The following is a 26,717-nucleotide window of genomic DNA, read 5'->3' on the forward strand; positions in this document are numbered from 1 at the left end:
ATTTTGACAGAGCGCTGTGTACCTATCAAATTGCTTCGACATCAGTAAGCAAGACCAAAATTAATCCATATGAAAGGCGCAATGGATAATATAGTTGTGACATCGAAAACATGCTGATCCATGTACATCTTAAATTTTTCCCATCTGAGTTGGCATCTGGCTAAAGACTGTATGGCTGGATAGCTCCAATGTTGGTCACCATTTTAGTTGCACCGGTAATGTTAGGTTGAGCGTGTAAGGGGCTGTAAGATAGTGGGAGAATATGTAATCAGATGGGTGACAGGAAGTGGGGTGACCTACAACTCAAAGCTGAATTTCTAATGAACAACTGTCGCTCTGCAGAAACTATCAAACAACACAGGTTTTTTTTAATTTTGGCTAGAAACACAATTCAAACAACAACTGGGAACACTTTTAAAATAGCTCAAAAGATAAACTTTAACAGCTTTCTTTTTTTTCTGCAGCCTTTCTGACACATCCTTTTGTCAACGTCCTCTTGGACTTTTTCTATTTTTCTATTTTTTTTTTCCAATAAAGTTTGCTCGGTTTTATGTAGATGACTGTTTAAGTTGCCGTTAAAAAAAGTGGCAATGATTATAGTTATAGGACACATCCTTGAAGTATGAAGTAACTTTACTTTGCTAGTCAGCAAAAAAAAAAAAAGCATTAAAAATGGAAACAGAATAAATTTTTAAACACCAAGAAAGGCTGACAATGCAAGAGGGACTGAAAGTAAGACACAGGTAAAGGTTAGGTCAAACACGGCTCCAGCTAGTCTCTAGGTTGCAAAGGCGTGACATTTATAAACACAATTTGGAATGCAGAAGTCTCTGAACTGGAATCACATAAAATTCTCCTAGGAAAGTAGCTTAACTGATGAAAACCGGACATGAAGTATACATTAAAAAGGCTGTCTGACCTTCAGACCACATGGATACGCTTAGGAAATGCCCAATTAACTTAAATACATTTAACATTTTCAGTTTGTAATTATGTTGGACTTCCAGATCTATTTTGATAAACTTAAAGTGTTTTAAAATGTTGGCCTGTGATCTTTTCTGCCCCCTTTTGAGTCTTTTGAGTAAATCTAGAGTTTTGTGTGCAGCCCCCAGCCTGCACAGCTTGATACTCTACCTATGAGCATTAAAACTGGCTATCTTTTCCCCGTGTTTGTCGACTCAAGCCTCCCTCCAGATCTTGGCTTTGGATCCGGGCCTCAGGGGACTAAAAGGATTACTGTCGTCTGTCTTTTAAACAGCCTTCCCTAAGCCTTTTAGCCCCCCCATTCATTCTTCCTTCCTTCCTTTAGCAGTCATAAAGAAATCAATTTGTCTCTTTTAGAAAGAAAAATAAAAGAGTCAAAACAGTTTATCATGTAATGGGAAATTAGATTTCATACACATTACGTGGCTGACATGTTCCCAGCTTGTCGGCATGTGTGTGTTTTCTCAGTTTTATTGTAAAGTAGCTCTTAAGCCGTAAAAAAAATGAGCCCAGTGGCAACAGCTGTGTTGGGGGTGAATGAGGCAAGGCAGACTCTACATTCGGTCTAAGCAAAAGCGGTGCAATATGAAGATCAGTATGCACTCCACGCAGTCACCCTAATGAGTTTTCATTCTCACTGAGAGAGCCGAGCTTCCGCTTAGAAGCTTGTGGCAGCGTCACATTATCGCCCCTTTAATCACAGAGAAGCCAGGTGTTCCTGCCACAATCAACATCCCATTAACCCGTCATCTTGACTGTTTGCAAGTGTTTTTTCGACCTCATGAAGGACTGTCAAAACGCGTTCAGCTTGTGTCAGCAGGTTTACGGCTCCTCTGTCATGCAGTCTCACTACTGCCAGCAACCATTTGTTATTTCTATGAATGCCGCACACTTGAACGCGGCTCAGATTGTTCTGCTGCTTCTAATCTGAGACCTGTTTTTGTTCCTTCATCAGTAAACCCTTCCCCATCGGTGACAGAGTGACGTTCAGTGGCAAAGACTGCGTGTGCCAGCAGTGCTCCCAAACACTTGTCAAGAAAAATGAACCCATCAAGATCCATGGACCCAGCCGTAAGTCCAGCGTCAGCTTTACATCAAACGCAATGTGCTCACAAGTTCAAGTCAGCAGTATAAGCTAATTAGTGTTTGTCAAAACAGTTCCTGGAAGACGTTGTGCTGATCTACCAGCTCTGAGTTATTCAGCTTCAACATGATTAAATTAGCAGAAAATGTTGGACAGTTGTGCACAATCATTGATGTGTTAAGGTCACATGGAGAAAACGTAACCAGAAAGGAAGTAAATTTTACGGAATAACGTCCAGACAGTTTTGTGTTTGAGCGTTTGCATTGTGTAAAGGCCGTGTCATCCAGCCACTACGTACATTTTATCCATTTTTCACGTATGAAATTTTGGTCTTTTGTGATATATGTGTGATATTCATAAGTTTTTCCCCGATTGTCATTTGTCGATGTGTGCAGATGTCGGTCAAGGGTTTCGCCCGGCGGGAATTCGGTTTTGAGCTGTTCAAAGCTTTTAGTCAGTTGAGAATTTCCCAGTTTATGCGTATTTTAAGAATATTAAAAGCAATTAATACGTGGTTCATTTATGATACTTTTGTGAAAATTTTTTGTGAAAGACCACAACTTTTCTCACTTTTTCTACCTATATTACCATATGATCAATTTTCATTCGTGCAATATGCGCAAAATTTACGTGGCTGTGTGACATGACCTTAAAAGTGAGGCCGACAGCAGGTTGCTGCTCACTAACGGCATCTGCACAGATGGTAGGGAAGCAGTGAATAAACTTCTTTTCCAGATCACTCTATGCAGCTGAATAAAAAGCAAACGGCTCCCCAGCTACATGTTTATCACTGTGTCATATGAGGATTCACTGTGTGAGACTCTATTGAAGTGCAAATACAGCAACCTAAGGCACAGCCCTCTATTTGGAAATGTTCACCAGATCCACAATTGTGCACCAGTGGGCCGAAGAGGTAGACATCTGTTTCCTAAGTAGAAAATAATTAGTTAGGAAGAAATGCAAAAAGCAGGGTTGGATGGGAAATGTTTTCTTTTTTAAACCACAATGCCTGGCGAAATCGAATTTCCCTGTGGTTTTTAGAGCTTTGGTGTAATCATCCTATTTTTCTTAAAAATGAGCATCATTTCATGTAAAAATGCTTCATATTTAGGAGTTACAGCAATTTTTACACTTTAAATCTACTCTACATCCCATATCAGAAGGCTTGTTTCATCTACAGCATAATACAGAATCACATCACAAAAAATACATCAGTATTTAACAGTTAAATAGACGTAGTTTATTTTTTTTTAATTAATATTGCACTTTTAAAAAGTGCTTGAAGAAAATGTATTTTCTAAATTATTTTTTATCAGATATTTACCTATAAAACTTAATAACTAAGGTGTATATATATACGTTTGAATTGTTATGTGTACATGTTCAGCTGTTCATTTATAATAAAAAGTAATGGGTTAGTCCTCAAGGGGAAGTTAAGTGACTTTCAAATGAATGTAATAACCCTCATTCTGCAGTTTTCAGCTCAAATTTAAAATTCAAATTGAGAAATAATTTAATCATTACAAAGACTCACTAGATTAAAACAAAATGAAAACAAAAAAAAAACTACAGGTGTCTTTAGTTTTACAAAAAAATGAAAAACTGTTTTTCTTGACTAATAAAGCAGAGTAGTCCTACATGAGCTACTGGTCTGCTCATAGGGGCTGCACACCATGGCAATAAAAGTGAGGCTAAGCCAAACATCTTCTGAATTGAAACTAATGAAGCGTTGACCTTGTGTCAATTTTTTGTCTGTCTTTCTAACACTTTTTAAGCAGACTGTGCGGGATGTGGGGCAGAAATCAAGCAGGGTCAGTCTCTCCTGGCATTGGAGAAGCAGTGGCACGTCAGCTGCTTTAGGTGTCAGACCTGCAGCATGGTCCTGACAGGAGAGTACATCAGCAAGTAAGTGTGCAAACTTAGAAAATATATTTTTTATTTTTTTTAATCCCTCTCTACTACTTTTTTATATATATTTTCTGAAGATAAGATGTGGTTGAATGCAAATTTGACACGCTTCGACAATTTGAAGGTATTTCTGCGTTGCAGAGACGGAGTGCCGTACTGTGAAGCCGATTACCACGCACAGTTTGGGGTGAAATGCGAGGGATGCAGCAGATACATCAGCGGACGGGTTTTGGAGGTGAGATACCAGCATGAGATGCAGCCAACAAAGACTAAGCTGCTCAAAACCTGCACAGATCTCCAGCCGTCCAAATTGGAAGATAATTGCGATAGGGAGCATTCACTCGCATTCCACTGCTTTGCTGAGCTTTAGGAAGCAAACGACTTAAGATTACAAGGCGACAAAAAGTTATTAAAGCTTTATTAAACCACTACTGATTCAGCTGTGGCGAGGTAGCATGCACCTTTTTTGCCTAAAAAGCCAAATTGCTGGAGCAAATATTAACAAGTAAATAAAAAAATATTTATACTTTGATAAAGAAAAGAAAAGGAAAAGATGTTTCTGTTGTGATTTAAAAAAAAAAAAAAGCAAATTTAGGGCCTTACTTTGAAGGAGTCTCTATGAATTTGATTAAAGGAAGGCCGTAAAGGTCAGAAGAACAGGTGGAGGTAAAATTGCTTGCAGAGATGAGTTTATCATAGTAGTGGGGGTGAAAGCAGTGGAAGTGATTAAGTTCAGATGCTAATTAAATGTTCCTGAATTTGAGTCTCTGGAGGGGTTTTTTTATGGAACGCATGCAGTTAAACTTTGGCAAACATACACGTAGACACTGTCTTTGTCCCTGTTCTTGTAAGAATGACTGTTGGAAAGAGCTTTGTTCCAGACTGTCAGACTCTCTGCTCTATTTTTAGACATTGTGAGTGTGTTCGCCTTTATGCTTGAGTCTTTTTTTGCTATTTACATTCTTTTATAGATCCCACTATTCTTTCTTTAAATTTGAGTGTTTGTTTCCACATATTTTGGTCTTCTTGTCAATTCCTTATAGCATTAAAGACACTTCTGCTTTGCCTTCGAAATTTTTCTCCAGAGAACTCGTTAGTTATTATGTTGTTGTTTTTTTTCTATCACGAACTTTGACTGAAGTTTTTTTTTTTTTGTTCCACCCACTCCCACCCATCCAGATCTCATTTTGATACTCAATTGTTGAGATGGAGACATTAAAGAGAGAGGAAGTGGATGACAGGAGGTCATCTTTTATTTAACTTCACATATCACTTCCGCTATATATTTAGCAGCCCATTAACGCAACTGCAGAGACAGAAGAGGAGTAAGAAGAGGTTAACAGTCACTGCTAAACTGATGCCAAAAAGACCAGACAGTATGGGTTCTGCGGCTTAGAAAACAGGAGACGAAAATGCTGCATCCTCTCCTGGTTTTGCTTTCACAGTAACCTGAGCAGCTCTCTGTGGTTTGTTTTTAAGCTCCAGCTCCGACTCAATCCAGAACTGTGTTCTACATTACTAGTTCTTGCACATCATCGCGTAAAAGATCGGCTTTATGGAGTGCAGGGAAAGTCGGCGCAGCAGGAAATTAATAAAATGGCACTCTGCTATGCACTTATAGCACGTTGGGTGTGTCTGCTTGACATAGTTCAGGTCTGCTTGTCAGCAGTGCTTCTATAAATAGATAGTCTCTAATGTTGTGTCAGGGAAGACAAAAATGACAGGATGCCATCAGCTCTGCAGAGACAAATGAGAAAAACATCAGGCCCATAAACTGAACCTTTTACTGGAATCAATTTAATCTCATGTAGGTTTGATGTGCCCTCTTTTTTGAATATCTCCTCTTTTTTTTAATTCTTATTCTTGTTTCCTTCACCAACATGCCCATATTTTGTGTAACACAACTCAAACGCACATTATTTTCCTCATGTAACTGACCTACTGGGATATGGACGCTAATTATAGCAGGGGGGAAGAAGGGGTTGCAGCTTACATGTGATTTCTGCATGCAGCAGCTACAGGCTATCCAATAATTTATTCGCAGACTGTGCGGCTACTGGTTGTCAAGTGATACACAGTGGGAAAAAACATGTAGACAATGGCCTATTCAAGGTTAGGGTACACTTTGTACGTTAGATCTCAATCTGTGATACTCTTTATGATGATGATCATTTATTTTCAGTTCTTTCTCTCAGGCAGGGGGGAAACACTACCATCCGTCCTGCGCTCGATGCGCACGCTGCAACATGATGTTCAAGGAGGGAGAGGAGATGTACCTGACAGGTAAACTCAAATATGTTCCCACATAACTACAAAATACGCATTATTGAATGTTCTCACTCCCTCTTTTTTTTCATTCCCTGCTTTCTTTGATCTTCAGGATGTGAGGTGTGGCACCCATTATGCAAGCAGGCAGCAAGGGCAGAGAGGAGACTCAGGGTGAGCTGGAGTTGAAAAAAATGTATCTATATGGTCCAGAAATAAAGTTGAAATTTCCTTAGTGTGTGACTTTTCCTCTGTCCACTTCCCCACGTCTGACTGTAACTCACAGCACAGACGCCTGTCAGAGACCTCCATCTCTCCTCCCGGTTCGTCCATAGGCTCACCCAGCAGAGTTATATGTGTAAGTAAACAATCGCTCAGCCACTTAAACAGACTGTCACTCTTTAGGGTACATTTGCTACACCAGAAACACAAAACTACCACTACAGGAGCTCCAGCGACGCTCCTCGCCAAGAACAAGCAAAGCTGCTCTTTCCCTTGGCCTGTTCATCCGTCACATTTTTCAATTCACTGTCCATTCAGGAACCTGTTGCAACACTGTAGAAAGTAAAGGAAATTCCAACCCGCTGTTTTGACTGTGCTGTTATTTCTGAACAAACATTAAAGTTGCTATGCCATTATAAAGTTGCGTGCATGATTTTAATTTTTAAGACAAATTGTCTGCATTTCAGTCATAGATACAATATTGATTTTTTGCACAAATTCAAATGTATTTTTTTTATATTACCAAAATAACAAAGGCAAAAATATGGGCTAATTTAAATTTCCCGACATACTTGAATATATCAGAACTTTAGCTTCATCATAAGGACTAAAATGTATTTATTTTTTGTTTTTGTTTTCAATTAGAAAAAGTTTGTCAGTTACCCCAGTTGTTAAACATAAGTTAAGACGCAATCCTTTGGTCAAGAAGGTCCATGTTTCCCAAAGCCACATAAATACAAGAAGCAGCAATGCGAACAAAAGCCCACAATGAGAGTTTACACTTTACTTTTCCTCCACTTAGCAGCAATATCCATCTGTGACAAACAGAGGCAGAAATCCTTTCAGAATATGGTTATCAAAATAAAGATTGACTTAAATATTAGAGGCTGTGCCACTACAGAAGCTGAACAATTCATTTGTCAGTGAGAACTCTAAATGAGAATTTGACCTCTTTCGACACTGCCTAATTATAGGAGCAATAAAGGAGAACACGTAGGCAAGAGCAAGGTTTAAAAATAAATGAATACGGTGAAATGACATGTAGAAAGAGAAAAAGATGAAAGGGTAAAGGAGAGCACGCGTGAGAGATAAATGAAAAGAAGGAATGGCTCAATGGATCAGAAGAGAGCATGGTTAGAAGGAAGGAATGAATGCATGAGAGGCAGCTTTAAGTGAGCAGGGTTGCAGTAATGATGCCCAGGAGGACTGCTGGGTTTAAGCAGACCTGGGAGATCAAAAACAAATCCTGAGCATGAGAAATGTTAGTGAGCTACATTATCGGCAGTTTTCCAAACATTCTTTTTCCATTTAGTTGCAGGCGGGGAAAAAGAAACAGAATCTACTGTTGTTGTGAAATTTGGTTGTGAGCTGTTGGAGTTCTGACTTTTTGCATTTATGCTGTTGCTTTGGGGATTTTTAGCCTGTCAGAAATTCACTAATGGTGGCCACTCAAAGAAAAGGGAAAAAAAAGAAAATAAGCATTATAGCTCACCAAATGTTATTGCAAACAAACAAATAAAAAATTGGACGAATAAAAAACTGCAAACATTAAAGAACATACATCAGAAATAAGTTCTTTTTCAAATGACATGTTTTGATTCCCAACACTTTAAATAATGAAATAATCAGAATTGCATATTTGAGCTTAATTTCCATATTATGCTCAAATCAGAAAAATGCCACCATAATTACCAAAAACACAGTCTTTAAGGCTTTTTTTCCCCTACAATTGGATGTGCAGAGATGCCATCTTCAATAAAAGGTTTTAGCTGAACTTCATCTAACCTTTTTTGTCTGAAAAGGTGGCCTCAACAGCCTTAAGATCATTTGTATGTTTTGATTTAACCTTCTAATCCACAAGTGTTCAGAAATGACTTCACGAAAAAACTGCTGGGTGGGGTTTAATTTGAAGTTTCCCTTCCACATCTGAGCCTGTTTAGCATTTGCACAACTCCAGTCAGTCCAAACTGATGAAGTAACCTTTAGGATTTACTAAATTCATTATCTTAATGAGCCTGCATCTGTGTCTATTTATGGATGTGTGTGCATCGTGCTCTGCGGTGCTCGGACAGAAATGCTGATAGCTCAGTCTGTGAAGGCTGTCACTTTACGCACTTCAGAGTTGGATCAGTTCCATCATTTCAGCCCACTTCAGCTTGCAGTTTGTCAGTCTGCTGAGCGCGGCTGTATGTGACAGTGGTATTAGCATGTCAAGGGGTTGTCTGCATGCTTTTGCAGGAGTCACTGCTCTGCACTCAGCCTTGCTCCTCTCTCCTAATCAATGACCTTTCTGTTTAAAGTGATAGATGAGGGAGAAATGCGGTGTAAGCATGCTTGTCGTCCACACTGTGCCCCCTCCCTTTCTCCTCTCTGGCTCTCTTTGCCTCCTTCGCTTTCTATCTGAGAAATGCAGGGCTCCTGAAGGTCAATTACTCACACTTGTATGAAGTCCTGCAGTGTGCATGTGTCTGTTGGCATTTATGTGCACTTCATGAGCTTTTACTGCCCACACCTTGTTTTTTGTTGCTTAATGATGGACTCAACATCACCAATGAAGTCTGCATTTCACTCTCATTGGCCATTGTGCACGGGGTTGACGTTGCATCTTGTTGTCATTGTTTCAGTCTTTGGTGGATGTGTATGTGTCCTCTCTCCAGGCCAGAGTGGAGAATGAAATCCTAGATTATAAGGACCTAGCAGCCCTACCAAAGGTCAAGGCCATATATGAGGTTCAGCAGCCAGACCTCATACCGTCCTCAAACCAGCAGTACCCCAGTTACTTCACTGATGACAGGCTAGACACTTACATCTATGGGGAGGTACTACTTTTTTACACACTCAAGGCCCAACATAGTGCCAGTCTATTATTTTGTCTGTTAGCTGAAAACCTGAAATGTGAGCCTCTGGTTGACCTCTGCCTGGTTGACAGCATACACCTTTTTTTATGTTATATATATGATGTTATACATTAGTCCAAATATTTGAAGACCCACTCATATCATTTTTTGATCTATTTTAAAATGGTCTTTTATTTGCGATTATGCCTTTTTTAGGCAAAATCAAAAAACCTGTGTCGTCTTCTAGGACATAGTATCTGTAGAGCAACAGTAGTTCATAAGACATTTGCCTCTTAGTTGTGGGTGAGAGTAATAAACCCTACCCTCCTCTTCTCATCGTCCATAACTAAGCTATCTGTTTACATGTCTGCCTGGTAGCTTACAAACAGCCCCTCACACCCCCCAACCTAACATTAATGGTGCAACAAAAATCTCATTCGATATTTAAGCTATCCAGCCGTACAGTTTTGAGCTTTATGACAGCTCAGACGTGGAAAATGAAGACATGTAGTTGTCTACAAAGAGCGGAGTCTTTTTAAACAACCGTTTCTTTGGCCTTTTTCTGATTTACAACGATTTGCATAAAGAAAATACTTCCTTTTCTTTATATGTGTCCTCCATTATCAGAAAAATGTCACAAGAACACGTTAAAAAACAAAATTTTTATCAGAGTGGGTCTTTATAAGAATGCATTTCCTTTTTTTTTTTTTAACAATTTTATTTTTGCCTGGTCATTATTTTAAGAATGTGGGCTTCATTTTTGCTTACACATGTAGACATGATCGGCAAAATAATAGTTGCTTTTCTACCTGTTCTACAGTCACTTGGGACCCTTTCCCCTTATTCTCAGGTAAGCCTTCTTGCTTTACATCCAAGTGACAGAACAAAAAATGTTTCTGTTATATTGAAGTCTTATGAAGAACTTATTTAAAACTTCCTGTTACTCCTAAAGTGTGTCATCTTATTTATTTTAAGGATTATGACAACATGGATGCAAAGCAGCGGCATTGCTCCAGTCCAGGTTACATCGATTCCCCTTCATCCACCCGTCCAGGCATGTCACCCATCATGCCTCGCTCTCCACAGCACTTTGGCTACGCTGGTGAGGAAGTGAATGCAGCTCCTCCTTAAGGAAGTCTGTTCAAATCAAACAAACAAGCCATAAACTTGTAAAGATAGAGATTCTCTGGAAGCAAAAATTCTGTTTTTCCTTATTTCCTAATTTCCTAATCTAGTTATTTTTAGTTCAGATCAAAGTGTCTGTCATCCCTAATCTAACATCTAAAGGAAGACAATTATAAATGGGTGTGGAAATAGACATTGGGAGAAACATGACGTGTTTGGCTTTCTGCTTTTCATGCAGTCACTTTTTAGCCACCATATCGCTTTGACACATTGAGAGACTCTAAGTTTGTGTGCTTTACTGTGAATTTCTTGGAAAAAAAACAAAAAATGAGTTTGTAATTTAAACAAGCCTTTTAGCCATCTAGTTTCCATCTGCCTTTCCTGAGATTCCTTCTTATGCACGTGTTTCTCTGCCGTGATTGGCCGTTGCTGGCTGCAGGCTCTGAGAGTGGCAGGAGTTCGCCTTATTATGGCCAAGAGGGTCGATCAAGCACACCCACCACAAACCAGCCCCCTAAACATTTTCATGTACCAGGTAGGACTCCTCATCTCACTGCTAAAACCACTTCACACACTTACTTCATCAGCCGCAACTCACTAAGCCATTCAGAGTTTCCATAAGGATGTGTTAAAGCGTGATTAGGTTGTATATAACTGTACAACACATAATCGCTCTGGCATATTCTTCTCCTCATGCTGCATCTTTACCTTCTTTTATCTTCCTTCCCAACCACCCCCTCCTACTCCTTCTCTTGTCCTGTCTGTCAACCCAGCAGCAACTCACAACCTCTCCTCCTTCACTCCTCCATGTTTCACCTCTTCATCTCCTCTGTCTCTCCTCAGCCACAGGGGACCCCAACATCTACAGGAAGCCTCCCATCTATAAGAGAACTGGTACAGTGCAGTTAGCACCGCCTTAGCCTTCCTGTCATGTCAGTTTAGTCATGCTGTGTTTGATATTTTGGATGTCCAGTAGATGTTTTTGCTGACCCTGTTAGTGCCGCTTCGCAATCAAACACAGGTAAAAGAGAAAGACGAAGAACAGTGTTTGATGTAGAAGAGGTTTTGGGGTCAGAACCAGTAGCTGTATGTTGAAAAGCAGCTTTTGTGCACTGCTCCCAACAGGTTCCTGATGGCCAATGGGAATGAAACAAGTCTTGAATGAAGCGAGGGGTTGGTCAGGCGTGACAGTTGTTCAGCTACTCTCAGGACATTTGCCCAGAATAGAACAGAACAAAGGAAAAAAAATAAAGAAATGAGGAAAGCTGAAGTTACAAGTTCTTGTTTGTTTTGAGGTCTTTTTAAACTTCAACAACCTGCTAGATTTGTTCTTTAGGGTGACCTGTTGGCTGGTAATTTTCAAAAACAGACTTAAATCCCCAAAACTGCAGTTTATTGTAATGAAAATGCATTACAGTGTTTATCAAACAACACCTACTTTGGTGAATTTATAATTACAATGAATTCAATTGATTATAATTGAACCCACGACATTTCCTTCTGTTGAGTTAGGAGACTCAGTATCTCTTGACAGAGGATATTTAACCTACGTTGTTGACCTGCATGCTTTGCTGTGCAGCGGTGCATGGGTGACTTTGTGAGCACTGTGTCAACCTGCATGTGGACTCTTTCACCTTCTTCTGTTGCTTTCCTGTTAGATTAGTTCATCACTGGTCACCATGTTTCCAATTGCACATTTTTGATAGAATCACTTCAACATATGCAGCAAATGATAGATTTTGAGATTTTTCGCCGGTAATATATATTTTCTTCTTTTCCAGTCTAAGCAACCAAAATCCTAACAGACACACCTGAATATGTGTTGCTTGGTGGAAATTAGACCAGTTATTAACTAATCAGGAACTAACTTTGCCATTTTTTAAATGGAAAATAAGTCTTTTGAAGTCATTTTTGAGGGTTTGGACTTGTCTTCCATATGGGCAGCAAAGCTTTCACCTTCCCACCTTCCCCGTTGGGATGCTCCTATAATGTTTCCCTTTTCTTTTTGCCTCTGTTTTATTGCATCTGATCACTTTTATTCACTTCCCTTCACCCTCTGCTCTACTTTACCCGATGACCTTGCCACTGTAAGTATCTCGCTCCTCGCTGCTTCACTCACTCTCAGTGGATAGATGTTATGTGTGTCTTTTGATAAAGTGCGTGGTTCGCAGACGACGTGTGTGTTCAACTGAGCTGAGCGTCTGTGTGTCAAAGTGAGAATGTCAGCACGGTTGTCATTCATCATGTACATAGGAATACAATGGATCATAGATTGGAGCTGACATGGATAATGGCTGACAGAGTGAAGAGCGATTCATCTGACATTATGCTGCATGTTATCCCCATTGACTTCCATTGACTGTTCTTTAGTGCAGAGTGGCATCAGTATCATTGCACAGCCTGAGAAATGACTGTGTCCCTCAGGCTAAGATGTAACTGAATCCACATGAATGCAATTTTTTTTTCTCCTATGGGACAAATATCGATCTCCTCTGTCAGGAAAACCAGTCATGTAAATTCCATACCTGAAGTGCAAAAGTACTCACACTGTGTATTGTTTTGTTTTTCTCAGAAAATAAAAACAGCATAAAATGTTCTTTTTTTTTTCTTTTTTTAACCCAGTTTGATATAAGACAAGCTGCCTTCTGACTTTATAATCTTTAAGATCCACTCCAATCATATTGTTACTTTTTGTAAAAATGTTCCCAGTGGTCTTTTAATTATGATTAAACCACTTTTAGGCAAAAACAAAAATGTTTTCTAGGACATAGTTTCTGCAGAGTGGCAGGAGTTCATCAGAAACTTGCCACTGAGTTGTGAATGGAACTGTTGGCGTGGAAGTAAGCCTCCGCTGACATCCCATCATCCCCTTGTTTACACTCTCTTCCACTAGCTTACAGCAGGTGAAACAAAAATGGCAAGCAATATTAGAGCTATCCAGCTGTACACTTTTGAGCCAGATGCCAGCTCAGATGAGGAAAATTAAGACATTAATTTATCTATTTGTCTGCAAGTGGATGCATACGAATGGAGGGAAGCAAGAAGTCTTTGGCCAGCCCATTTCAGTTTCTTTGTCAACTGCCCCTAATTCATCACGGTTTGATTAAAGAAATACTCAGAAATACAATTTTTATCTTAAATTGTTTAATGTTTGTTGTCTATCATTACAAAAAAATGCTACAAGTACATGTTAAAAAAAAGAACAACACATTTTTCACTAGAGTGGGTCTTTTGGCAAAGTGTGGTTGCTAGCTGACTAGCCGGGCCAACATCCACCTCAACTTAGCCCGAAAACAGTTTTATGAATAATATTGGGGGAAAAAGATACAATTAGTAAAAAAGTCAGTAAGTAAATTACAAGTAGAAGCTGATACAGTTAAGTGTCAGACATCACCTTATTTATTTTTTATAAAAATAAGAGGTGTAACGTTGATGGTCTATATGCACATAAAAATAACTAACCTTTTGTTTGCCTAATGATAAAGTACAAATGGATTTAGTTCAATTTTTGCTTCCTTGCAACTCTTCTCTTCACAGACAATCTTCTTGAAGCAGCTACTAAAAGCAGGACCAGTGAGGACATCCTCAGATCCTCTAGACTGTCCACATACTCCCCAGAGCCATACACGCAATCAGAGGCTGACTACTACCCATACACCAGCTCTCCCAGGAGTAAGGGGGACCTCTAAAGAGTATTTTGTACAGCAGTTGTTTTTGAGCCAACCGCAAAGATGATATCAATTAGAGTGGAACTATGCTACATAGATCAGGAGTCTGCAACCTGATGCTCTGGAGCCACATGTGGCTCTTTTACCCTCTCCATTGTGGCTCTCTGATTGAAGAAAAATTCCTATACAAACAGTTAAAGCTCAGTACATGTGCAGGCCTTCTGACTACGGTACCCATAATGCTCAAACAATCCATCAAGCGGTGCAATTGTGTAGTTTACCAAAGTCGTACTAAAACCTTTGGAAAGTGTTTTAAGCACCTTGTGCCACAAATAATCAGTTTGCAATGTTGATTTTTGAGTAAAATTAAAGGATTTTAAGTTTATAGTGCAAAGAGCTAATCCAGAGTGGGTCCATAGGCAAGACCCTTTGTGCTGCTCCCTATGTTGGTCTCCCTGTGCCTTGAAATTACAAGGTTGTGTCAGGAAGGGCATCCGTTGTAAAAAACCTTCTGCCAAACCACCTCATTCGCTGTGGTGATCCATAACAGGAAAAGCAGAAAAGGTGAACAAGTTTACCGTATGGTCCACTAATGTGAGTAGAGTCAATTAGTTCAGTAGCTCTGGTTTGATCTTAGTTTGCTATGTTTACAGAATTACCAACACCTGGTAAAATTAACGTTTGTTTTCTTTTTTTCTTTTTTTTTTTTTTATCAGCACTGACATTATGCAACCTACTACTACATTTTCTGCAGCGGGATGATCCTATGTGGCACAGGGTGTCTTTTATTTTGAAAGGAAGTCATAGGAAGCTCTGTCAAAAGTTATAAACTAATTTAACATACCTAACTACATTTTTGTTAGTCCTCTGTTTAATTTAGGAAACAAAAAATACTAAAAGCAGAAAACTGCTTCAGGCATTTCTCCATGTCATTTGAAAAAAAATATATATATATAAAAAAAAAAAAAAAAAAAGAAAAAGAAAAAAAAAAAAGGAAAGCCACACCCTGTTAAAAGAAATGTGCCGAGCTGCAAAGCAGTGCAAACCACCATGACACCATTGTCTGCAAGTTTATGCGATTAGTCATTTGTTTTAAAGTGTGGCACAATAGACCAGCCAGAAAATAATCAATTTTGACAGGTTGAATGGACCACTTGTGTGTTTATAAACTGAAGAAAAAGCTTAAGTCTATTAAATATCCCTGCCTTGTTCTAACTATAGCCCACTGTCTGTGGACATTTACATAAAAGGGGAAGGGTAGCAAGCAACATCTTTAAATATTATTTTTATAGTCAGACACAGCAGTGTAGCTCATTTTGTAACCGTGTTGTCGTGTTTGTTTGCTTTCTGATTTTGTTCCCACTTTGAGCTCCACAGTCACACAGTCAAAATCTCTTTCATCTTTTTTTCCCCCTTTTTTCCTCAGCCTATCGAGTGCCAAGAAGACGCTTCTCGACGGGAGGAAATGAAGAGAGTTGGAGTCAGAGTCTTCAAAGAGTAAGAGATTCATTATTTTCCATCCTCACAGCGTCACACTGATGATGCTCTAACCTTCAAAAACAAACGAATGCAATTTTAATGACACAGCACGCAAACTGTCTTTCCAAACTTTTCCTGCTTTTTTTTCATTCGCTTTTACACTGAGTCAGCAGTTGTCCCTGACTTTTTTTTTTTTCCCTTCCCTCACTCTCCCCTCTCAGATTGGGAGTGGCATCGGGAGGATGATCCTGAAGGAGGAGATGAAAGCCAGATCTGGTTTCTATGACAATGACCCCTGGGGCAGTGCAAGGAATTCTCGCAGTGGGAGCAAGGAAACCCTCAACACAACAGGCTACAGCACATCGACCTACAACTACACCATCAATGGCTGTGAGGATCCCTCCACCCCCTGTGGAATATTTCCATTTTTCTCTACAAGTTCATAAATGTCTGATCCTTTGACTGTGTTTCTGTTCAGCTACGTGCCTGCCAGAAGGATCACAGGGTTTAGTCTTGTTACTGGGGTTTGAGTTGAGGCCAGAGGGGATGATATATGCTACACAGGGGGGTTATGAGGGCAGCCAGCTTGGAGGATGGTTGAGAAAGAAATTCACCGAGTTGGCTCAACACCCTATGTCAGATCTGAAATCAACCATTGGCAGCTCATGAACTTTCTTTGATAAAAGTCGATTTTTTTTCCAAGTGTCCTAAAAAATCTCAAAAAAGAGTTAAAGTCATTTCAGATATTGAAGTTTGTAAAGACCCACTTTGTGGTATTTTAGAAGCTTTCTCATGGTCTTTCAAATATGATTATGCTGTTTTCAGCCAAAATCCAGAAACTTGTTGTTTAGTAGGAGATAGGCCGAATCTCAATTGCTTTTCTACCTTTTTGGCTTACTGGTTTCTGCATCTCCCTCCATGTCGCTGTCTTAACTAATTTGTCTTTACTGAGTGTGTTCTGCACATTTCCTTTTAACAATAATTTCTGTGTTAAACATGAAAGAACAGATACTTTTTTAATTGGATTTTAACATTAAAACATATTGAGACTTGTGCTTTCATTGTTAAATATGTTTACTTTACAGCTCCACGTTCTCAGTACAGCGCTGACAGTGGTGAGTTTCTTTTTTTTGGGGGGGTAAAAAAAAATGTGTTCCTCTTAAAAAAGCTGCCTGTTTTGCCCTGAGGTTTGTGGTTGTGGATTATTTAATTGGTAACTGCTTTAAAATTCACTGAAGCTGGTTTCACCAGATCAGAAATTAGATGTTTGCTGTGGGTTCATCTCTTTAACCCTCTGTAAGCCAACACGTCTGGAACATTTTATTAGAAAGCCTTGACCACCACCCTCTGGCAATGGAGGGTACTGCTGTGTTTTCAATTCTGTAGGATTATTAAATTAAAAGTGTTTACTGTTATTTTTAACTTACTTACTTTTTTTTTAATACCTCAGACTTTGTTTGTAAGTCCGCTTCACTACCAGGATATGGGCGCAATGGCATCCAGCGGGTCAGACAAAAATATACAGATATATAATCCAATTAAATATTTTGATAAACCCTATTAACTTGCTTCCAACTCAATTTCTTTCTTTCTTTTTTTTATTGTGCTCTTGTAGCCTCAGAGTGCAGATTGCTATCATTACCAGTATGATGATGGCAGTGAGGTGAACTGGGGAAACAAAGGTAATTGTCACAATTAATCATAAACCAGCTATACATTTTCATTAATTATCATGTACATTTACCCGACTATCTTATCGTTTTTCACAGCTGAATACAAGGTAAATTTTAACATTGGATTCCTATTTTTGAAAGAGTGTCAGTGAGGCAAATTAGTCATCTATAGTTTGGATGTTTTTCTCCCAGATTTACCCCTATGAGGCGCTCATTGTCACCACCAGAGGGCGGAACAAGCTTCCAAAAGATGTAGACAGAGCCAGACTGGAAGTAAGTGATGAATGGAGCCAGAGGAAAACTGGGTTTGGAGGACATGAGAGCTGACAAAAATGTTAATTTTATTTTTAAGTTATGTCTGAAACAAATATAAATTGAGGAAAATTGTTATAGCTTTTCTCTGTTTTCTTGCTTGTTTTTTGTCAGCGCCACCTGTCTCCAGAAGAGTTTGTCCAAGTGTTTGGTATGACCGTGGAAGAATTTGACCGGCTGGCCCTGTGGAAGAGGAATGAGCTCAAAAAGCAGGCCCGACTGTTTTAATTCCAGACAAGCGTGAAAAACATAAAGAAAGACTGGACGAACTTTAACTCAGTTACACTGCCATGCCTGAGAACCCGTTGCAGGTCTCCTAAAGCAACAAACCAAAGTCTGGTCCTGCCAGATTGGACTTGGACAGAAGGCCACAGAGGCTTTATGCAGAATGAACTGGCAGCACAGCTGACTGTGGTTGTGTGTTGGAGTGCAGTGCAAGCAAAAGAGGCTGTCTTACTGTAGTTTTGTGCTTTCTCTCTCGGTAGAAGAAGATCTTACTGTGCTCCTGTGAGGCCACAAACGTCTGCCTGTGACTAGCACCGCAGAAATGAAGGTGATAGGGAGAGTTTTGGCTTTGCCTTATTTGTTATGCTCTTTTAGTTATGACTGTGCAGCACCAGCAAACTGAATGAGTAGAATGTAGACACTTTATCTGCAGGAATGGATAGGAAGAATGAGTGTGGGCTTAAAAATGATATCAGTTTCTTTCTGGTTTGGGAAGCATTTTACTATTATTTCCCCATCTTGACTTTGTTCTATGAAGTGTCCTCTCTAGTTTAGAAAAGAAAACCTGATATTAAAAGAAAACAGTCTGAAGTGGATGAAAGCTTTTTTCAGCTGTTTGTGCGACCTGCATTGATTTTTCAAAAAAGGAAACCAAAGTGAGGATGAAAATCGACAGTTTAAAAAATAAGGATTCAACAAGTCAAGGTCATGATTAGATCACTGTGCAGCTGTCATGGTAACCTGAAAGAATGTGCAATCGACTAGACTTGATAGAAAACAAACAGCAGCTCTGATGTTTTCTACACATTGCAATAGAAGGATGACTCTGAGTGAGCACTGCTCCCATCCGTATATTTTCATTCACTCTCGTTTTTATTCTGTCAAAATGCTGTTTCAACAATTTTGTAGCTACAGAGATTATTTTTTTCTTTGAACGAAATGCTCTTTGAGGCATTTAGAATCCCAGATCCAGGATTGATGTAGACTTGACTTCATTTGAATACTTTTCTTTTCAGGTTTTGTCACAAAAATAAAAGCTCAATTGAAACACTGTCTTTTTATTCCTTTTTTAAGCAGCACCGCTGTCCTTCATTTTATTTTTGTGTGTCTATTCATTTTTTGATAAATTATAATATAATATGTGGGAGAAAAATAAGGTGAGGCCTGCATTTCTGACCTCTTTTTACAAGCATGTTGGAGCAGATAAACTGTTTGACGCGTTAAAAGTTGAACAAAAACATTGCATTCACTCACACAGGTGCCCAATATCAAACTGTGCACCTGCATCTTTTTATTATAAGATTTTTTTGATTAGTTTAAATTGTCCCGAGGTGTGACTTTCTAATCAAATCAAAGATAATTTCCATTTAGGCAAGAAATCCTTTTAATCTGGCATTTATTTAATTTTTAAACTGTCCAGTTGGCCCTAATTTTTGTAGGGGGGATATGATATTTTTCGTTTTTTCCAAGTATTCTATAAGGAATTCTTACAGTACATCTAGACTTCAGGCCAATATCATATAGTTTGTTTCTCGATGTTTTTTTTTTTTTCCTTAATAAAAAATTTGGAGTTTTTGGCAGATCAGATGCACACAAGTAGGAGCACCAGTCACAGTTTACTTTTCATGCATGCAAATGCAATAATCTGAAACCGTAACAGCAATCTTGAAAATAAAAGATAAACAAATGAAGATCTTCCCAGTGAACAAGACTGTTTGTAATTGTGGTGAATGATCATATCTCTTTCAGAACAGATGAAATTTTATGACGCATAAAACAAGCTCCATCTAGCCGCCTTTTTTCTTCTGAATGTATTAATTTCCTTATATTTCACTTAAAACAATGATAATCCTTTTAACAATTCTAACAGTTCTAATTTGTTACTTCTCTGTTTCTTTACCTTTCTCTGAAATAGCTGTTTTATTTATAATTTCTATTTTCTGTTATAGTTTTCATTTTTTGCACACTTTATTTGTCTGTTTTTATTTTGTCAAAGTGTTTGTTTTCTTTTGGGGGGGCAGCTTGCCTTTGCAAAAATAGATATTGATCTTAATGGGTGCTAATCTGTTATAATGCAAAATGATGATAATAATAATAATAATAATAATAATAATAATAATAATAATAATAATAATAATAATAATAATAATAATAATAATAATAATAATAATAAAGGTAATTTCTTTTAAAGGAAATATACAGTTTTTTCCAGAATACTTCCTCTTCAAAAAAGAAAAAATTTGCCAGTTTAATTTACAAAATCAACATAAACTTTACGGGCTTTAGGACCCAGCAGGAACCAAACCCCGTCTTGCCGGTCTGTGTTGCCATGTCTGGCTGTGGCTGCACAGTTGTACGCCCTCAGTCTCTTGCGGACATGCACTAAATGTCATCAGCAGCGCAATGGACACAAGCAGCACCATGTGTAAGACTGGTTTACGTTTTTATTTGTCTCTTCATTTTTTTCTGATTGTGCATGTTTTAGTTTTAAATGGTAATGACAGATCACGCGTGTGAGTTGGAGTAACTTCTGTTTTCTGTTGTTTGTTTTGCTGATTTTTTTTCTCATATAAATTGTTTTTTCAGGACATTTGTACTAGAATAATTGAAATACCGGCAGTTATATGCATCCTTTGTTTTTTCTGAGTATGCCCCCCTCCACCACCACTTTTATAGATAAACAACAACAAAGTGCTCTGTTTTCAAAGTAATACAAACAAATGCACTTCCTCCCTTACTAGGGCTTAAAAACTCCAGATGACTCCATCATAAGTGAACTGAAAAGACAATTTAATGATTTCCAAGCATACATTTTGTTTGGTGTTTGGTTTTTAGTCCTCAGCTGGTGTGTTTGCCTGCTGCTATAAAGTTTAGTTACCAGCTGCAGGGCAGGTTGACATGTGAAAGTGATTATAATGTTCAATTTAATGGACATTTTTGCTCAACTGACTTAGCAGTTAAAGGACGTTGGAGACAGTCCAAGTGTTTGGGCTTTATCTCATTTTGCAAGACTTTTGACCTAAAAAAGCATGTTGACATTTTGAATTTCCAAACTGAATTCTTCATTTTTTTTCCTAGTGTATAAGATAAATCAATGACATTGTGTGTGGTTTGGTGTGTTTGGTTTATACTTTGTAACTGAGGAAGGAAGTGTTAAGGTCTTGTCCACGGTGGAAGCAATCCTCATCTGTCATTGCTATCAGTTTCGACACACACATGCAAACACACACACAGGAATGTACTTAACTGGCTGATGCTGTGTGTTTAGATTAACACCATCAGTGTAAACACACAGTGACTCCCCCCTGGGGAAAAACCTACCTTTTTTTGAGACCCCTGACTGGCTGCTGCTCTGTGACTTTTTTCCTGGTCTAGATCACTTCAAATAATTTCTTTTAAACCCACTTACGTAAGTAAGGTCTACTCAAACTTCTGTTGGAAAGATGTTGCTGTTTGTGACATGATGTGACGGGAAAGCGTCACGGTTTGTGATAAAACCGCCAAATAATGAATGGGTTCATTCAAATGAAATACAGATATAGTTTTGGTTTTTTGGGAGGTGGGGGTCCCAAAGCTTGGTTAAAAATAGGGGGAAAATAGGCAACAAATGTAAAATTTCAGACATTATCGGTGCAGTGTACAAATGTATCCACAGAATAATTGTCTAATTGGTGGAGGATTCATGCTTTTATTTTAATACCAGTTGAAGTGTGAACAGACTGTCTTTGGCTGACTTCTGCCCTTTGATTTCCTGGATAGGTCTTCAGTGTTTGTGCTATGTTGAGCTTAGACCATCGTTTTCAGGTGGACCATGGTTGCTGTGGTTTTTCACATCTGCCCAGCAAAACTGGCATTCTGAGGAAACAAACTGTGGTACAGAACAAACAGTGTTAAAGGGCTTTACATTTGTAGTCCTCTGCTTGGCCATGGCTTTGAATTTTTCTCTCCTTTTAAACTAAACCATGACTACCAAAGGTTTCAGCTGTCTTACACTTTGTATTAATCAAAAAGAACCTGAATGTGTCAAATGTGAGAAAATTACTTTGTGCTTTTTCTTGCAACATTTCAATAACAAATCTGTTAAACCCTTCTGCAGAATCTGTTCATGTAATACATGAACAGATTCTTTGCAGACCTTGAGTGTAGAAAAGACGTGCAATCATCTTAAGACAGCTTTTTTCTCATTTTGTGGCTGCAAAATGTCCATTTTAAAGGTGCTGTTCCACGGACATATTGAACGTTTTGTTTTAGAGTCTGATGTGGATAAGATTCTGCTTCCACACCAGCAGATGCAGAGCATCAGGTGGGTGTGAGACGGGAGAGGCTGTCCCTTTGGAGAGACACTGTGGGATTTTCTGTGATTCATCCCATCTGATCTGATGAATGTTTCTATTGTTAGACATTTTTGGAGTCTGTGGAAACACATTTGAGCTAAGAGTCACCTGATGAGACAAAAAAAAAGCATAACTGTAACACAAAGCTCATCCAAACCAAAGCATTTAAAAGAAATAATAATGTTTTTCTAATGTGATATTAAGCATGCTAATATCAATATATTCAGTTAAATAGTGTTTGAAATTTGTTGGTTTTTTTTCAGTTTCTATTTTTTCGTTTCCATCGCATCAGTTTGTTATAAACCCCACCCTCCCTCACTACAACATTTTACAAAGTAGCTCCACCTCCATCACAACATTTTGTCACAGGATCCACTACCATGTCAACAGTTTGTCATGGGCCACACCTTCATCACAACAACCCTATTGAATTCTATGTATTCATTATCCTTTTGATTTTATGTCTACTTTACAATTACCGGTACGAAGCCCATTGAGATGACTGTTGTTGTGACTTTGGGTTGTATAAGTAAAAAAATCACAACAGCTTGTCATACGCTTTGCCTCCATGACAACTGTTTGTCACCGGTTCCACCTCCATCACAACATTTTGTCACAGGCACTGCCTCCATCACGACAGTTTGTTAGAGGCTCCACCTCCATCACAACAGTTCGCCACTGGCTCCACATACATAGCATCTCTTTGTTACACCGTCATCAAAATAATGTAATCTTTATCAAAGGTATCTTTATCAAACGCTCCATCTCCATAACAACAGTTTTTATTTGGTTCCGTCTCCCTCACAAGATGCACCTGCACATCACGCTCAGCCTTAATTGTGTTAGTTTTTCATTGGTCCTGCCACTTGTTTATGAAAAGCTCCACCGATGTACCAACATTTTGACCCGTTTTAAAGTTTGAACATCTAGGAAAAATAGTTAAAAGTATTTTTTTAAGCATGAAACTTCTTCTGCTTGCCTTAATTTGCGTAATCAACATATATTATGAAAATGGTTCATCTCACATATTTGCAACCCCCCCTGCATGTTTATATCACATAGATACTGTTCGGGTCAATTTGACCCAGCAGTCAAAGGTACAAAGATGTCTTATTATTATTTGTATTCCTTTATTTGCAGCTTGAGACATATTTCACCCCAATCACACACATAGGCACACACACGCAAACACACACACAGGTGCACAGGGGGTTATGGCTTTTGACAGGAACCATTTATGTTCTGGTGAGAAAACTCAAACCACATTCAGTGGACACTCAACAGGGGAGGGGCAAAACATATAAAAGATTCTCTGAATGGGAGTCCTTCCAAAATTACACAGGCAGGCCTTTACAAAATGAGCAGCAGAAGCAGAAATGTGACAGTCCAGGAGGCTCTGGAAGTCATCACTGATCATGATCAGAAGAAGACTATCTTCAGCTAAATTCTGATTCTAATGATTCTGATTTTGAACCAGATGAGGGAAATGCTATTCATGTTCCTCCAAGCAAGACATTCATGTCAAAGAATTGTGAAATACATTGGTCTTCATCCTCAAATATGCGTCAGACAAACCTGTCTGCAGAAAACAAAATAAAGACAGTGCACAAAGCACACTGTAATGACTGGTCACTCTTGTGTTGTGTATATGTACAGACGCACACACAACTTCATTATGCAGTTGCTTGTCTGTTGTATTGTGATTTTGTTTTTTTCTGGTTCACAGTGCATATATGTAAAACAAAATTTCAAGATTACGTTTCAATGTTAAGTAAAACTATTGTATTTTATATGGTGGTCTTTCAAAAGTAATACAATAGTGAAAAATAAAAATAAAAAGTTTGAACATGCATATTTTTAAGAAAAACGAGTGAATTATCTAATAATTGAACCACTACCTGTTAGAGGTAAGAAACACCATTTCACTAAGTTTTGATAGAATAATTAGTAATGGAGTTAGTAATGAAATATTCCCACTGCTTGTTAGCATTTTTTGGGTTTCAGACATTTTTTAATTAATAAAACATGCACCGGGTCAAATTGACACAGGAACATCATATCTGTTCCTCACAAATGAACATAACAGGAGGGTTAATGACCTTCTGTCACAAAAAGTTCTGTCAAGTTCCATTTCCATCACAACAGCTTGTCAAGGCATTCATTTCCATCGCAGCAATTTGTTACAGGCTCTGCCTTCATCATAATGCTTGGCACCTGGCTCCACCTTCACCACAACAAATGATTATTGGATTCACCTCTCTCTAGTTTTTTTTTACATGCTGGGCTCTCATCACTTCACTTTTTAATTGGCTTCTTATCCCTCACAGCAGTTTGTAAGATATCTTGCTCAGTTACACCAATTTGTCACATAACAGAAGTTTAAAAATACAAAAGTTTAACCTCACATGGAGAAAATTATCTTATATCAAAAACTAGAGGAAAAACCTGCACGTATTACAGTACCGGTAATTTCATTGTATGATCTGTACTTAAAATAAAATACAGTTTGAGGTGTTTAGTTATTGATTACCATAACCAAGTTGCTTATAGAACAATATCACAAAAGTTTAAACAAATTCATGCAGTTTCAGCTAACTACTTATTTATTCAATTAAAAACAAGGGTTATGTTTTATTGTGTTGATCTGACTTATTCAAGATTTATTTTATATTTGGAACATACTGGACATCAGATTTAAGTTAATCTTCATATTTAGTATTATCTAAATGTATGCCTTGTCATACTCGAGCTCTAAATCTTTCACAATTGTAGTCAACCCCTGCAAGAAATGGAAATCCCCTTTTAGCAACAGAGTGATCATTATGATTCATATGACTGAGTTGTGTTCAGGGTTTTTCTAGGCATCTGCACAAGTGGAAGTGCATATGTGCTTTGTGTGAGGGCAAGAAGGGTCAGTCTCCATGCAGCTTTCTGCAAAGCGTTGCCATGAAGATTTCTTTAAACATCACTCTATTACAGTGTATGTTGCACAAAAAGTTATGTCTGTTTCACAGGGGTGACGTGACTCTGCCTGGGGAGGAGTGCAAGCACAAGTACAAACAGTGCAGAGAAATTACAGATTTATTGCAGAGACCGGGCAGAATAAGACTAACCTAACCTGTTATCATTTGAACTTTCAGTTGTGTTATTTGACAGCAGCCATAATTTAAGGTGATTTGTGTTAATATGTTGTCAGGCAATGGTAATCCTGCAGAGCTCTCCAGAAGAAAAATTACCAAAGAAGAATCTGTTAAAGGAGTGATGTAAGCAAAATAATTCATTATGAGTGCATCCTTCTTGAAAGATATATATATATATATATATATATATATATATATATATATATATATATATATATATATATATATATATAGGGAAGGTTTTATGATGATTTTTTTGTGTTACATTTCTCTTTCAACATTTTAAGGAGCCTCTTCTCAGAACTATAGACTTATCTAAAATAAGCCCATTGTGAACATTGTTTTTTTATGCATAATGTCAACCAATCAAAACGCGTCCTAGCCCTGAGATTCAAGATAAAATTTGACGCAGAACATCCAACATTCCACTTGAAATACCATAAAAGTGCTTTATAAGTTTACTCATTCATGCATGACATTTCACCTGCGTATGTTATTTACCTCAGATCTAACATGGCATCTGTTTCTTTTTTTCTAACATGGCATCTGTTTCTTTTACAACCTTCCTTTCTTTTTCATATCCAGTCATGTTTGAACCATCAGCTCAACATTTCCTGCTGCAGTTTTATACGATATTAAAATAAAGCACATGGGAACACTGAAATAGTTTTAACATTCATCTTATGCAAGGAATAACTCTGACCCATAATTTTGTTGGAGTCTTTAGAATCATAGAAAACAGTTTTATCTGTAAAAAACAGAGCTGTTTTGAAATGGATTGTTGCAAAATATTATGCAAGAATTTCAAGAATTTTAAAAAAGATAGAAAAGCCAGACAGATTGCTCGAACTGACAAAACAGTAGGCCTTAAAGATACTGGTTTTTAGGAATAGTAGTGTCTCGTGAAGAGAGAAACTAAAAGGTGCGATTTTTTTAAGTGACTTGTCACTCAAAGGTTGTGTCCAAATTGTGTTCAATTTCAATGCCTAAACTAAAATTATTTAGCTCATCAAATTATCTCAAAGAAATTAAGAATTAACATTTATTTTGGTCTCTTTAAACCAAGCTCTTAAAGTTTAGGGTTTTTTTGTTTCATTTTTTGTAAATTTGGATAATTTTACATTGTAGTAAGTGTGAAGTGCTTTGCTTGCCGTACAAAGAGTACACCTGATGTTCCTTGGTAAACTGCACCTGCCTTCATTTACCTTTTTTTAGGTGCTTCAGTTCGAAAGTCAAAGAGTTACACTAAAGTAAACACAAGTAAAATGTGTTCAACAAATAGGTGTACTGAACCTCTGTGAATCAATAATAATGTGTTTGTTTATATGTATAATTCATCTAGTAAATGTAAAAACTGGGTTTGAATACATTTTAAATTTTAGTGCTGTAGAAAAAAACTCTCAGCTGCAAGAACAAAAAGTAGACTTTTTTTTTTAGTGCAGAGGAAGCTAGTAAAAAGTT

The 26,717-nt window shown here is 38.0% G+C and overlaps 2 protein-coding genes across 27 annotated transcripts in view; both read left to right on the top strand.

Annotated features, from left to right (window-relative positions):
* Positions 1 to 18,830, top strand: part of ablim3 (actin binding LIM protein family, member 3) — a 43,002-nt gene extending 24,172 nt beyond the window's left edge. For 2 of the 23 annotated variants that reach the window (XM_011480375.4, XM_011480373.4), the window contains exons 4-23: positions 1,940 to 2,055; positions 3,847 to 3,973; positions 4,118 to 4,211; positions 6,172 to 6,259; positions 6,357 to 6,415; positions 6,528 to 6,599; positions 9,121 to 9,282; positions 10,121 to 10,150; positions 10,276 to 10,402; positions 10,865 to 10,960; positions 11,269 to 11,319; positions 13,963 to 14,097; positions 15,520 to 15,590; positions 15,794 to 15,962; positions 16,658 to 16,687; positions 17,023 to 17,078; positions 17,188 to 17,254; positions 17,342 to 17,352; positions 17,438 to 17,518; positions 17,672 to 18,830. In XM_011480375.4, coding sequence (XP_011478677.1) covers positions 1,940 to 2,055; positions 3,847 to 3,973; positions 4,118 to 4,211; positions 6,172 to 6,259; positions 6,357 to 6,415; positions 6,528 to 6,599; positions 9,121 to 9,282; positions 10,121 to 10,150; positions 10,276 to 10,402; positions 10,865 to 10,960; positions 11,269 to 11,319; positions 13,963 to 14,097; positions 15,520 to 15,590; positions 15,794 to 15,962; positions 16,658 to 16,687; positions 17,023 to 17,078; positions 17,188 to 17,254; positions 17,342 to 17,352; positions 17,438 to 17,518; positions 17,672 to 17,785 — 1,756 coding nt within the window. In that variant the 3' untranslated portion in view covers positions 17,786 to 18,830. Of the gene's footprint in view, positions 1 to 1,939; positions 2,056 to 3,843; positions 3,974 to 4,117; positions 4,212 to 6,171; positions 6,260 to 6,356; positions 6,416 to 6,527; positions 6,600 to 9,120; positions 9,283 to 10,120; positions 10,151 to 10,275; positions 10,403 to 10,864; positions 10,961 to 11,268; positions 11,320 to 13,962; positions 14,098 to 15,519; positions 15,591 to 15,793; positions 15,963 to 16,657; positions 16,688 to 17,022; positions 17,079 to 17,187; positions 17,255 to 17,341; positions 17,353 to 17,437; positions 17,519 to 17,671 lie in introns of all 23 variants that reach the window. The other 21 variants (XM_078953649.1, XM_011480377.4, XM_011480374.4 and 18 more) reach the window with 14 other exon arrangements.
* A 1,250-nt stretch (positions 18,831 to 20,080) lies between these two features.
* Positions 20,081 to 26,717, top strand: part of afap1l1a (actin filament associated protein 1-like 1a) — a 34,559-nt gene continuing 27,922 nt past the window's right edge. For all 4 annotated transcript variants that reach the window (XM_023959322.2, XM_078953646.1, XM_023959323.2 and 1 more), the window contains exon 1: positions 20,081 to 20,207. In XM_023959322.2, coding sequence (XP_023815090.1) covers positions 20,186 to 20,207 — 22 coding nt within the window. In that variant the 5' untranslated portion in view covers positions 20,081 to 20,185. The remainder of the gene's footprint in view (positions 20,208 to 26,717) is intronic.

This window comes from Oryzias latipes, chromosome 10, assembly GCF_053564925.1.
Source record: "Oryzias latipes strain Hd-rR chromosome 10, Olatipes_Hd-rR_3.1".
Taxonomy (NCBI): domain Eukaryota; kingdom Metazoa; phylum Chordata; class Actinopteri; order Beloniformes; family Adrianichthyidae; genus Oryzias; species Oryzias latipes.